Here is a 14,875-nt window from a genome sequence, read left to right on the forward strand (position 1 = left end):
CATTGGTGCTGGAGTCAGGAGGATCTGAGTTCAAATTCAGCCTCAGACACAATAATTACCTAGTTGTGTGGCCCTGAGCAAGTCACCATTGCAAAAAAAAACAAGAGATAAGCTTCGCTAGGTGTTCTTGGTTCAGGATACAGCCTTCTATACATTCTACTCAATCTTATTCCTGGGCCAGTGTCCTCTGAATGTCTACCATAGGATATGTCTCTTCTAATTTTCTTTTTTAATTGAAAATTTATCTTATTTTTCCAAATACACGCAAATGTAGTTTTCAACATTAATCCATTTGCAAATTTATGAGTTCCACATTGTTCTATCACCCTCCCTTCCCTTCCCCCACTCCGTGGAGGTGAACAGTAGAAAAATTTGTACATGTACAATCATGTTTAACATATTTCCATATTAGTAATGTGGTGAAAGAGAAATTAGAAGGAAAAGAAAAAAACTATGGGAAATAAAGGAAAAACATAAAAGCTGTTTTTAAAAAGAGTAAACATAGTATTTACTCTGCATTCAGACTCCATAATTTTTCCTCTGGATGTAGATAAGAGGAATTGTATCCATCAGTTTCCATCTCACAATGTTATTGTTCATGTGGACAATGTTCTCTTGGTTCTGCTCACTCCACTCAGCATCAGGTTATTCATGTTTCTCTAAAGTCTGACCATTCATGGCTCCTTATAGAACAATAGTAACTCCATAACTTTCAACGTTCAGCCATTCCCCAATTGATGGACATCCCCTCAATTTCCAATTCCTTGCCACTACAAAAAGCACTGCTATATTTTTGAATATGTGAGATTTTTCCTGTTTTTACGATTTCCTTGAGATATAGACCTAGTATTAGATCAAAGGGTAAGAATAGTTTTACTGCCCTTTGAGCATAGTACCAGACTGCTCTCCAGAATAGCTGGATGAGTTCACAACCCTCCAACATTGATCATTTTCCTTTTATGTCATATTAGCAAATCTGATAGTTGTTTTAATTTGCATTTTTCTAATCAATGATTTGGAGCATTTTTTCTTATGACTATAAACAGTTTTAATTTCTTCATCTGTAAACTTCCTGTTGAGCAAAAAATCAGAAATGCAGACCTGATATTCTTGAAAAAAGGTATGTTTTAGGCTCCTTCAAATTCTGTATTTTCTGATTCTGTAACTAGAGATACAACTGGAAGTGATTTAGAGACCAACAAGGAAAAAGACTACAGAACCTGAAATAAATGCCCAGAGACTCAACCATGGAAAATTTGCAACTCCCTTTTGGGGATGAAATGAAGAAGTTTGGGTGCTCTCTTCTGTGAAGGCTTTCCCCACTACTATTCCCCCCATTCCATGAGTAATTATATTTCTTTACTTGGCTACATACCTATTTCACCCCAGTTAAGTGACTTGGGAAGAGAGATGTCTTCTCATAGGGAGGGCCTTGTGTGTGTATTTGTCATCTAGTAAATATTTGCAGAAGAAAATGAAGTTAAGAGGAACACTGATCATGGAAAGCCAAGGAGAGAAATCATTTTAAGAAAAGGTCAGGATTAAATGCTACAGAAAGGAAGAGGCATATAAGGAATAAGAAAATGTTCCAGGATCTAGCGAAGTCAACAATGCAAGGTCACAGAAGAGCTTCAGTGTGGCAGAGATGAAAGTGAGGAGAGCAGAGGTAAAAGTTTTATGTTACAGGGAAGGAAAGGCAATGTGTGCTTATCAGGTTTAGCAGCACTGTCTAAAAAAGTATTTCATTCTTGTTTCTAATTTTTTGTTTTTTATAAGAACTGGAGACCACTGAGAAAAATTTTTAAGCAGAAGGAAAGAAGTCAGTAGAGAGGGAGATATTTTAAATGGAAGAGCAAGGAAGGATGACTGATGAAGCAAGATTAAAGGATTTAATTTTGTAAAAATTATTAGTACTTCTGGGGGCAAAGCCAAGATGGCAGAGTAAAGGCAAAGACTCTCTAAGCTCTCCCTTAAATCACTCCAAATACCTTTAATTAACAACTCTAACTAAATTCTAGGGTGGCAGAATCCACAATAAGACTTAGTGAAACAATTTTCCAGGCTAAGGTAACTTGGAAGATCAGCAAGAAGGGTCTACTGCACCTGGGTTAGAGAGAGGGCAGTGCATCTTGGGCCACATAGGAGCAAAGTGGCCCCAAACATTCAGAAACAGGAAGCCAGGTGACTGGGCCAGGGACAGCAGTGGTAGTTCCTAGATCACTCAGTTCAGGAACTGCCAAGGACAACTAGGAAGATCAGTCAGAAAACTGCCACATCACAGTGAAAACTGGAACCCATTTCAGCACAGGCATCTGCAGCACAGCCTGTACCCCAGGCCACAGGACCTGAATCAGCAGCAGCTGCTTCCAGAGCTCCCAATCCATGGATGGTATGGGGGTCGGAGGGAGATTACAGGGATCTCTTTGCTATCCCTGAGGCAGGACTCTGTTACTTTACCCATATTATGATTTGGGTCACAGTCACAGGAAGAGGAGCAGAAGCACAATAGAGCTTGCTACCTTAGCAGAGCAGGGAACCTTCTCACAGTTCCAGGGTAGAGAGGAGTAATTGCTATCACTCACAGACCAGAGCAGAGGCAAACAAAGAGTAGTCACAACCTCTCGAAAGACCTTGGAAAATTTGAAAACTTGCAGGTCCCTAGAAGTATCGCTGAAAACAGCTACAAACCCCCCCCTAAAGCTTGGACTGGTGCGTTCTCCACCCTGGAAGCAGAGCCCCACCATTACAAAAAGTTAAAATCAAGTCACAGGTTCAGGAAATGAGCAAATGACTGAAGTAAAAAAAAAATCTATCTATAGATAGTTACTATAGTCATAAGGAAGACCAAAATACACTCAGAAGAAGATAACAAAATCCAAGCTTCCACATCCAAAGCCTCCAAGAAAAATATGAATTGGACTCAGGCCATGGACGAGTTCAAAAACGATTTTGAAAATCAAGTAAGAGAGGTAGAGGAAAAATTTGGAAGAGAAAAATGAGAGGGATGCAGGAAAATCATGTAAACCAAGTCTGCAGCTTGGTGAAGAAGTTCCAAAAAAGTACTGAAGAAAATAACATCTTAAAACCAGATTGGCCAAAAGGAAAAAGAGGTCCAAAAAGCCAATGAGAAGAATGCCTTAAAAAGTAGAATTGGTCAAATGGAAAAGGAGATACAAAAGGTCCCTAAAGAAAATAATTCCTTAAAACATAGAATGAAGCAAAGGGAAGCTGATGATTTTATGAGAAATCAAGAAACAATACAGCAAAAGCAAAAGAATAAAAACTAGAAGGAAATGTGAAATATCTCACTGGAAAAACAATTGACTTGGAAAATAAATGCAGGAGAATTTAAAAATTACTGAACTACCTGGAAGCCATGAACAAAAAAAGAACCTGGAGGTCATTTTTTCAAGAAATTCTCCAGGAAAATTGCCTGATATCCTAGAAGCAGAGGGTAAAATAGAAATTGAAATAATCCACCAATCACCTTCTGAAAGAGAAATTTCAGAGCTCTCAAGTGAAGGAGAAAATACTGCAAGAAGCCAGAAAGAAACAATTCAGGGGCGGCTGGGTGGCGCAGTAGATAGAGCACCGGCCCTGGAGTCAGGAGTACCTGAGTTCAAATCCAGCCTCAGACATTTAATAATTGCCTAGCTGTGTGGCCTTGGGCAAGTCACTTAACACTATTTGCCTTACAAAAACTTAAAAAAAAGAAAAAAGAAACAATTCAAATATCATGGAGCCACAGTCAGAATAATAGAAGATTTAGCAGCCTCCACATTAAAAGATCATAGGGCTTGGAATATGATATTCCAAAAGGCAAAAGAACTTGGCTTACAACCAAGAAACAACTACCTAGCAAAAGTGAACATACTCTTTCAGGAGAAAAGATGGACATTCAATGAAAAAGGGGACTTTCAAACTTTGCTGATGAAAAAATTGTATAGATAATCTGATCTTCAAATACAAGACTCAAGGGGAAGCATAAAAAGATAAACAGAAAAGGCAAGTCTCAAGGGACTTGATGTTGAACTGCCTATATTCCTGCACAGGAAGATGATACTGATAACTCATATGAACTTTCTCATCTATTAGAACAGAAGGCAAGGCACAGGTGGGAATTGAATTGAAAGGATAATATATTAAAAATATGGAGTTAATGGGTGAAAATGGAATGTCCTGGGAGAAAAGGAAAGGAGGAGATAGAATGGGTTAAGTTATTTCACATAAAAGAGGCAAGAAAAATTTTTTGCAGTGGAGTGGAAGAAAGGGGAGATGAGGGGAAAGTGAGTGAGCCTTACTCTCATCAGAACTGGCTCTGAGAGGGAATAACACACACACACTTAATTAGGTATAGAAATTTATCTAACCATAGAAGAAAAAAGTAGAGGAAAGATGTGGGGGAAGGGAGGGAAGGGAGGAAGAGGATCCTGGTAAGTAATGAAAGGGAGGGAAGATTGTGGGAGTAGACAGTCAGATGCAAAACACTTTTCAGGAGGAAATGGGTGAAAAGAGAGAGAAAATGGAATAAATGGGGGTGAGGGAACAGTTAGCAATAGCAACTGTGGGAAAAAATATTGAAACAAGTTTCTCTGATAAAGATCTCATTTCTCAAACATAGAGAAGAACTAAGTCAAATTAAAAAAAAAAATGAGCCATACCCCAAATGATAAATGATCTAAAGATATGAAAGTTTTCAGATGAGGCTATCAATGCTATCTATTTAAATATTTTTTTTTAAATATCCTAACTCATTGTAGAGAGGAGAAATGCAGCTTTGAACAATTCTAAGCTACTACTTTATATCTATTGGATTAGCTAATAGGATAGAAAGAGAAAATGACAAATGTTGGAGAGGATGTAGGAAAAATGAGTCATTAATACACTGCTGGAGGAAGCTGTGAAAGGATTCAACAATTCTGTAGAGCAACTGGAAAATATGCCCAAAGGGCTATAAAACCAGACCTACCCTTGATCTAGCAATGCCACTATGAGGTCTATATTCCAGATTCCAGAAGAGACGAAAAATGGGAAGGAAAAGGACCTATATGTGTAAGGATATTTATAAAAAAATCTTTTCTGGTGACAAGGAACTGAATCAGTTGGGGAATGGCTGAACAAACTGTGGTATGTGATTAAGATGAAATGCTATTATGTTATTATAAGAAATGATGAACAGGATGCTCTCAGTAAAAAGCTTGCATGAAAGGCAATTTACAGATGAGATCAAAGCAATTCATAGTCATATGAAAAATTGCTCTAAATTATTACTTATTAAAGAAATGCAAATTAAAGCTTCTCTGAGGTACCACCTCACACCTCTCAGACTGGCCAATATGACCAGAAAGGATAATGATCGTTGTTGAAAGGGTTGTGGGAAATCTGGGACACTATTACATTGTTGGTGGAGCTGTGAACTCATCCAACCTTTCTGGAGAGAAATTTGGAAGTACGCCCAAAGGGCAACAAAAATGTGCATACCCTTTGATCCAGCAATATAACTACTGGGTCTATACCCTGAAGAGATGATGAAAAAGGGTAAAAACATCACTTGCACAAAAATATTCATAGCAGCCCTGTTTGTGTTGGCAAAGAATAGGAAATCAAGTAAATGTCCTTCAATTGGGGAATGGCCTAGCAAACTGTGTTATGTGTATGTCATGGAACACTATTGTTCTATTAGAATTCAGGGAAGCCTGGAGGATTTGCATGAACTGATGCTGAGTGAGATGTAGAACCAGAAAAACACTATACATCCTAACAGCAACATGGGGGCGATGATCAACCTTGATGGACTCACTCATTCCACCAGTGCAACAATCAGGGACAATTTGGGGCTATCTGCAATGGAGAATACCATCTGTATCCAGAGAAACAACTGTGGAGTTTGAACAAAGACCAAGGATTATTACCTTTTATTTAGAAAAAAAAACTGATATCCTATCATCTGATCTTGCTATCTCTTATACTTTACGTTTCTTCCTTAAAGATATGATTTCTCTCTCATCACATTCAATTTGGATCAATGTATACCATGGAAATAATGTTAAAGACTGACAAATTGCCTTCTGTGAGGGGTGGGGGAGGGAAGTAAGATCAGGGGAAAAAATTGTAAAACTCAAAATAAATAAAATCTTTATAAAAAAACTTGCATGAGCAGATGTAATGGGAAATGTACTATATACAAAGTAATAGCAATGTTGGAGAATGATAATCTATGAATGACTTACCTTTTCTCACAATGCTGTGATCCAAGTGAACTCTGAAGGACTTTTGATAAGAATACTATTTATCTCAAAGACAGAGCTGATGATGGGGCAGCTAGGTGGTGCAATAGATAGAGCACCAGTCCTGGAGTCAGGAGTACCTAAGTTCAAATCCGGCCTCAGACACTTAATGATTACCTAACTGTGTGGCCTTGGGCAAGCCACTTAACCCCATTTGCCTTGCAAAAAAAAAGAGCTGATGGTGTCTGAATTCAGATTGAAGCATACTTTTTTCTTTTCTTTTTTTTTTTTGCAAGGCAAATGGGGTTAAGTGGCTTGCCCAAGGCCACACAGCTAGGTAATCATTAAGTGTCTGAGACCGGATTTGAACCCAGGTACTCCTGACTCCAGGGCTGGTGCTTTATCCACTGCGTCACCTAGCCATCCCTGAAGCATACTTTTTTCCTTGAAGTTTCTTTTTTTTTGGGGGGGGGGGCTGTTTACTTTTACAACATGACTATTATGATAATGCTTTTCAAGACTTCACATTTGTAACCTATATCTGTGAGGGGGATTGGGGAGGGAGAAAGGGAGAGAATTCAGAAGTTAAGGTTTTAAAAGTGAATGTAGAAATTTGTTTTTACATGTAACTGGGGAAAAATAAAATAAAATAAACATTTTAAAAAAGGTATTAGTACTACCACATGGGATGTGATGATCAACCTTAATGGACTTGCTCATTCCATCAGTGCAACAATCAGGAACAATTTTGGAATATCTGAAATGGAGAATACCATCTGTATCCAGAGAAAGAATTGTGGAGGTTGAACAAAGACCAAAGACTATTACCTTTAATTTAAAAAAAAAAAGTTATTATATAATTTTGCTATCTCTTATATTTTACTTTTTTTCCTTAGGGATATGATTTCTCTCTCATCACATTCAACTTAGATCAATGTATACAATGGAAACAATGTAAAGACTAACAGAACGCCTTCTGTGGGACATGGGGGGAGGGAAGCGAGATTAGGGGAAAAATTGTAAAACTAATGAATGAATGAATGAATGAATGAATGAATTTTTGAAGTATTCGTACTTCTGAAGAGAAGAAAAATAGGTGAAGTCCAGCGACCTCAAGAGTTCTAGGAGGCAGGAAGGAATGGAATGATACTAACAACAATTCATTTATTTAAACAGCCAACCTTGTAAGGCAGATATTACAAATATTTTAATCTCTATTTTACAGATGGGAAACTGAGTCAATTAACTTGTCTATATAGGGTCACAGACACTGAGTTAAGAGGACCAGAATTTGAAGGTGGGTCTCCATTCCAAAGAAGTCCAGTATTAAGAGATTGAAAGAAATATCCCATTTAAAGTAACTGTAGACAGTATAAAATACTTAAGAATCTAACTACCAAGACAAATCCAGGGACTTTATGTATAAAATTACAAAACACTTTTCATTCAAATAAAGGCAAAATTTAAACAATGGAAAAACATTAGACAGACCTAGTCAATACAATAAAAATGATAATTCTACATAAATTAATTATTCAGTGCCATACAAATGAAAACTGCCAAGAGCTAGAAAAATATAATAATAAAATTCATCCAGAATAACAAAAGGTCAAGAATATCAAGGGAAGTAATGAAAAAAAAGTGAAGGTGACCCCTCTCGACCAGATCTCAAACATAATAAAACAGTAAATTAACAAAACTATCTAGTACTGGCTAAGAAATAGAAATGTGGATCAGTAAAACAGATTAAGTACACAAGACACAGTAGTAAATAACCACAATAATCTTGTGTTTGATAAACCCAAAAACCCCAGCTTTTGGGACCAAGAACTCTCACTATTTGATAAAATCTTCTGGGAAAACTGGAAAACAATATGGAAGAAACTAGACATAGAACAATATCTCACACTGTATACCAAGAAAAGGTTAAAGTGAGCACATGATTTGAACATAAAGATTGATATCATAAGGACATTAGGTGAGCAAGGAATAGTTTACCTATTAGATCTACAGAGAAGGAAAGAATTTAGGGCCAAACAAGAGATAAGAGAACACTAAAGGATGTAAAATGGAAAATCTGGATTATATTAAATTTAAAAGGGTTTGCACAAATAAAACCAATGCAACCAAAATTGGAAGGAAAGCAGAAAGCTGGGAAAAATTTTTATAGCAATGTCTCTGATAAAGGACTCATTTCTCATATATATAGAGAGAGAACTGAGTCAAATTTATAAGAATATAAGTCATTCCCCAATTGATAAATGGTCAAAGGAGGGGCAGCTAGGTGGCACAGTGGATAGAGTACCAGTCCAGGAGGCAGGAGTACCTGAGTTCAAATCTGACCTCAAACAATAATTACCTAGTTGTGTGATCTTGGGCAAGTCACTTAACCCCATTGCCTTAAATTTTAAAAAATTTTTAAAATATACAAGAAAATAAATGGTTGAAGGATATGAACAAGCAGTTTTCAGATGAGGAAATTAAAACCACCTATTCTCATATGAAAATATGTTCTAAATCACTATTGGTAAGACAAATGTAAATTAAAACAACTCTGAGATACCACCTCACACCTATCAGATTGGCTAATAGGACAGAAAAGGAAAATGATAAATGGTAGAGGAGATATGGAAAACCTAGGATACTAATGAATTGTTGAAGTTGTGAACTTATCCAATCATTCTGGAGAGCAACTTGGAACCATGCTCAATGTGCTATAAATCTGTCCAAACCTTTTTGACTCAGCAATACTACTAAGTCTGTATCCCAAAGAGATGGGGGGGGGGGGGGGGGGGAGAAGAAGACCTACTTGTACAAAGATAGGAAGTTCTTCTGGTAAAGAATTAGAAATTTAGACATTAAAATGGCATGGAAGACTAATTAAAAGAAACTAATTTTTAATAGATTAAAGAATGACAAGAATACTTTAAACTCTTTTCATCAATGTTTTAGAAGGTCATTCTTACTAACTCAATTTATTCAAATATATTTAATATATATAAGACATATCTATTCTATCTTTTCCCCCCCCAAAAAAACACTGTTATCCAATTTTCCTTGCCAAATGAACTATGCAAATAAAATATATTATCCCATTAAGAAACTGGGAGGAAGTTTGAACAAGTTGTGCCATATGATTGTGATGGAATATTATTGTGCTATAAGAAATGATAAGCAGAATGCCTTAGGAAAAAACTAGAAAAACTTTCATGAACTGATGCAAAACAAAGTGAGCAGAACCAGGAGAACACTATACATAGTAACAACAATATCGTATAATGATTTATTATCCTCAGCAATAAAGTGATATGACAATTCCAAAGGACCTATGATAAAAAATGCTACATCTATTTCCAGAAAAAAAAAAACTGACAGTCTGAATGTAAATTGAAGCAAAGTAAATGCAAATTAAAATTTTTCACTTTATTTTTCTATGTCTGGTTTTGTTGTGTTTTGTTGTTTTTTTGTTGTTCTCTTTCATAACATGACTAACATGGAAATATGCTTTGCATGACTGTATATGGATAACTTATGTCAAACTGCTTGCTGTCTCAGGGAAGAAGAAGAGGAAAGCAGGAAAGAATCTGGAACTCAAAATTTAAAAAAAAATCATTAAAAATTGTTTTTACATAACTGGGAAAAAAATATAAAAATAAAAAAAAGGAAGAGGTCAGATGGACTCTTTGTTTGGATATTAGTTGGACTAGGTGGCTTCCTTAGAACCTTCCATCTCTAAAAAACACATTGTGAAACACCAAGCTCTTGTTCAAATCTCAGACTTAGTTATATTTCAATTCAATGCAAGAGACATCAACTAAACTCCTGCTCTCAGCAAGGAGCAGTGCCTGCTAGTGGATCAACATGAAATTCCTAAAAGATCTAAACCATCTTTCTCCTTTTTTCCAAGAAATTCTAGTGGCTCCTTATTACCTCTAAGATAAAATTCAAATTCCTCTGTTTGACACTGAAATCTCTTCCTCATCTGGCTTCAGGTTAAATCACTTTCTTATTTACCCTGTTATCTCCAAACTGGCTTATTCACAATCCCCATTCATTGGCATTATATCTCCTATTCCCAAGCCTTTGCAAAAGCTGCCCCTATCATAAACTTCATCTCCACCTAGTCAAATTTCTAACTTCCTTTTCAAGTTTTAATCCGTGTCATCTTCTACAAAGAGCATATGCTGATCCTCCCAACTAATTATGCTATCCCCACTGAAAATTATTTGCATTTACTATAAATACCTATTTTGTATCTACTTATCTATGTTCAAGTTACTTGTTACCCCAAACATGTTCTTTCCTCTCCTCTCCTCTTCCCTAATCATTATACTTAAGACCCTTAAAGGTAGGGACTGTTTCCTTTATGTCTCTATACCCCAGCACCTAGTCTAGTACTTGGTACAAAGCAGACTTTTAATAAATGCTTGCTTGCTTGTTTTTCTTAATGAATGAATGGATGGTGGCATCAAGTTATTAAGTACTAAGATGAAAGCAAAGGTTTCTTTAGAGTTCAGTTATGCTGCATGCTATATTTTTCAATGTAGAGTTACAACATGCCTCAGCCCAATACTAAGATAGTTTTGGCTGGGTAAAAACACATACTGGGAACTCACTCCTTTTTGATTGCTTTCTCATTATTAGGAAGATGATAATTCTACAATGAAATGACTATAGCACAGTTTTTAATTACGATTTTCCAACTGTTCTAAGCAAAGCAGTATTCCTTCTCTGCTCTCACCTTCTTCCCTTAATGCCTGACCTTGGGGAAGTTGAACTAGATAATCTCCAAAGTCCTTTCTAAATTTAACTTCTATGATCTTAACAACTGTGTGAAGGTAATCTGTTTGAGGCAACCACAAGTTCACAAGCCCCAATTACTTCCAAACTTACCACAGGCAAATCTCCCTCATCTTCCTCTTCTTCTTTTTCTGTCTTAGTAGAAATATTTGCCCAGCTCACATCATCATCCACAATCCTCATCCTAGAGAAAAGAACAGTCAGAAAAAGAACTGCTTTCAAGATGAAAATAAACATTCTGGGAGACTCAAAAAAGTTGCTTAGAAATAAATAAGAAGTATGAGGCGACAGGGTAGCCACATCTAGTTTGTCCTTTCCCTACAGAGCCAACATCTCTAAGACTAAAGAATTTAGGAAAAGTTGACGGTGACTTTTTTTTTTAGGTTTTTGCAAGGCAATGGGGTTAAGTGGCTTGCCCAAGGCCACACAGCTAGGTGATTATTAATTGTCTGAGGCTGGATTTGAACTCAGGTCCTCCTGACTCCAGGGCCGGTGCTCTATCCACTGAGCCACCTAGCCAGCCCTCGTTAATGTAACTTGAAAAACGACTGGGAACAGGAACAGACACCCTTAACCACGAGTAGGCTACCTCTTACCTCGGGGCCCACAAGTGTGCATTCCCCAACGAGAACTCCTACTTCTGGGCCAAGTCCCGTTGCTTTTCATTGGCTCCCTTGGCCGAGTTCATACCCCACGCTTAGCTTCTGCTCTTTACTATTTCATCCAAACCTCAGGCTGGAGCCTCCTAGCTGGGTCCTCAGGCTCAGGGGGAGAAGGAGAGTAAAGGGATGCCCCCGGGGCTCAGGTTGGCGAGGAGGTAGCAGGGAGGAGACAGCAAACTGAATGCGCTGCTCAGAGAAGGGGCCGCACCTAACAGGGAGGATGTCAGGAAGGGAGAGGGATAAAAAGGGACAAAGGGGGTGGCCGGGTGGCGCAGTGGACAGAGCACCGGCCTGGAGTCAGGAGGACCTGGGTTCAAATCCGGCCTCAGACACTTAAATAATGACCCAGCTGTGTGGCCTTGGGCAAGCCGCTTAACCCCACTGCCTTGCAAAAACCTAAAAGAGGGACAAAGAATAGGGAGGCGAGAGGCAAGTGGGAAAGAGGGCCGACAACCGCGAGCGGAGGCCAGGCTGCTGGGAGTCACGGAGCGGCCAGGGCGGGGATGGGAGGCGCGTCCCAGTGCCCGGGCCCGGGGGCACCACTTCAGCCGCGAGGGGGCGCCCTCGGGGGGCGCCGGGGCTCTGCAGCTCCCGCGCCAGCTGGGTTCCCTGCCGGGCTGCGGGGCCTTGGCGGACCCGCACGACCCAGGCCAAGGGCTCGCGCCGGCCCGGCCCCGGGGTCCGCGGCCGGGGCTAAGGGGAGCCGGGCCGGAGCCGCCGCCGCCGCCGCCCGGGCAGGACGGGGGGAGCGGGGCCGGGGCACAGGCGACACACAGGAGCCGCGCACGCCGCCCCACACACACACACACACCCCTCACCCTCTGCCTCCGGCGCCGGGCGGCTTCGGCCGCTTCTTGCGGCGCTTACGACCGGCCTCCGACCCCGCGTCGGCCGCAGCATCGGGCCCGGACAGGTAGCGCTTCAGATACTCCGCCTTGGACAGCGGCGGGGCGGCCGCCATGGCGGCGGAGGAAGCGGGAGGGGACCGGAAGTCGGCTACGGCACGGTCGGAGGGACAAATCCTGTAGCGAAAAACACGTGCCGAGGAGGTTAGCCAATGGGTGGAGCCAGGACTCTCCGGCCACTGGCAGAGAAGCCGAAGGCGGCGTCCGATTGGCTCCCGGATGTGGGCGGTCCCAACCCAACGGAAGCCAACCAGTAGCAGCCTCAGAAAAGCACTCGCGCGGGGTTTGGTTGGCGGTTGGGGGAGATGGGCGGGGCAGTATTAGCGAAGGGAGGGAGCTGGAAGGGACAACTCAGGACAGGCAGTCTGAGTCTCATGCGCATCTGCGCGAGCTTAGGGAAATACTAAATGCCTTACTCGGCACAGGTGGAAGGAGCTATTCTCCACCTCCATCCAGTCTTTTTTCTTTTGAGTTTCAAATTCTGTGCCTCCCTCCAGTTCGTCCCCCACCCCTTGAAAAGACCACCATTACCTACTCATTTTATCCGTGAAGTCAAGCAAAACAAGGCATGTAAAAAAGGACTGGAATGAGGCGACACTTGGTAGAGAAACTACCAAGGAGGCTATGATAGTAATCTAACAGTAAAATGATGAGGGCCTGAACTAAGGTGGTAGCTGTGTGACTGCAGACAAGGGGTCAGATGCAAAAGATGTGAATATAGAAATGGAAAGATTTGGCAACTAATTGGATATGTGAGTTAACTTGAGGCTATCAAGATTTCAAATCCAAGACAGTGGAAGAATGGGGGTTTCATTGACACATTGTCAAGTTTTCAAGAATTTGCAATGAGAAAGATAAATTCAGCTTTTAAGACATGTTAAATTTACTAAATCTTTGGGACAAGAGTTTGAAATGTCTAACTAGCTGGTCAAGGACTGAAACTGGGGGAGAGACCAAAACTAGATATATAAATCTGAGTCATTTACGTAGAGATGGAACTGTGGAAATGGAAAATTTCATGGAATTTATTGATTAGGAAGTTGTTGGTGACCTTTAGGAGGAAAAAAAAGCTTCAGTAGAAGCTATTCTGTAGAATTATGATGCAAGAACACAAAAAGCAAGAAAATGGTGAAGAATTAAGAGTATAAGGTAAAAGTACCTATTTTAAAAAATCTAACCATGAATAGAGATAGAATAGCTGGATAGATGAAAGGGTCAAGGGATGCTTAATTTGGGAGAACAACTCAGATAATTTGCACGGCTTATTCAACTGAATTAGAAGTTTAATTGAAAAAAATATGGAGGTTTTAGTGAACTATATACAAGTTGAATATGAAATACGACAACAAAAATGCTAAGATTACATTTAGGTAGGGAATTTAGGCCTAGGGAAATGAGCACCCCGCTGTCTATTCTATCCTGGTCAAAACATATTTAGAATATTTAGTTCTATGCACAATTTATGGATGACGGATAAATTGGTGAGAGGAGAAAAAAGTCAGATGGCATAGTAAAGGATTCATACCATATGAAGAGTTAGCAGTTGTGGGGCTATTTGATCTCAAGAATGATAGGCTCATAGGCTTAGAGCTACAAGGAACCTTGGAAGAAAAAAATAAAACATGACAAGTTCCTGTTTATTTCAGTTGTTCATTTATGGAAATTGTGCGTTTATCTGATACTGAAATTTTTCTTTCCAACTTGTGTCCAATGGAGAAAAATGATTTAGTTTAACTTGTGTATAATGAATTTTTTTTTTAAAAAAAAACCATCTTGTGTTCTCTTCCTCCTCCTTGGGAAGGCTGCAGCTATGAAGCATGATTGGTGACCCATAGTTCATTACAGGCTCACACCTAGCTTAAATAGGTTTGAGTTTTAAGAACCTGTTAATGCTTTTAACCCTATCTTTTCATTGTGTTGTTTTGTTTTTTGGATTTTTGCAACACCGTGGGATTAAATGATTTACCCAAGATCAAACAGCCAAGTATTAAATGTTGCTGCATTTGAACTCGGGTCCTCCTGACTCCAGGGCTGGTGCTCTATCCACTGTGCCACCTAGCTACCCCTCTTATAGTATGTTAATTGATGAACTTATTAAAATATATAAATTAGTGTTAGAAAAAATACTTGAAATATGAGTTTAAGTCCTATGAGGGAGGTTCACAAGATGAGGGGAGAATCTTGTTCTGCACTACAGAGGGGTAACAACAGAATTCCAAAAAACAGGATGTAAGTAAAAGCTAGAATTATGTAATATTTAAGAACGAAAAAATTATTCATC

General features: G+C 39.4%; 1 protein-coding gene across 2 annotated transcripts in view; it reads right to left on the bottom strand.

Moving 5' to 3' along the window:
• BUD13 (BUD13 homolog) overlaps positions 1–12,703 on the bottom strand; it is a 42,924-nt gene extending 30,221 nt beyond the window's left edge. The window contains exons 1-2 of one of the 2 annotated variants that reach the window (XM_074216734.1): positions 12,508–12,703; positions 11,121–11,211 (exon numbers count right to left, since the gene is read on the bottom strand). In XM_074216734.1, coding sequence (XP_074072835.1) covers positions 11,121–11,211; positions 12,508–12,650 — 234 coding nt within the window. In that variant the 5' untranslated portion in view covers positions 12,651–12,703. The remainder of the gene's footprint in view (positions 1–11,120; positions 11,212–12,507) is intronic. The other variant, XM_074216733.1, reaches the window with a different exon arrangement.
• Positions 12,704–14,875: the final 2,172 nt, after the last annotated feature.

This window comes from Macrotis lagotis, chromosome 1, assembly GCF_037893015.1.
Source record: "Macrotis lagotis isolate mMagLag1 chromosome 1, bilby.v1.9.chrom.fasta, whole genome shotgun sequence".
NCBI classification, from domain to species: Eukaryota; Metazoa; Chordata; class Mammalia; order Peramelemorphia; family Peramelidae; genus Macrotis; species Macrotis lagotis.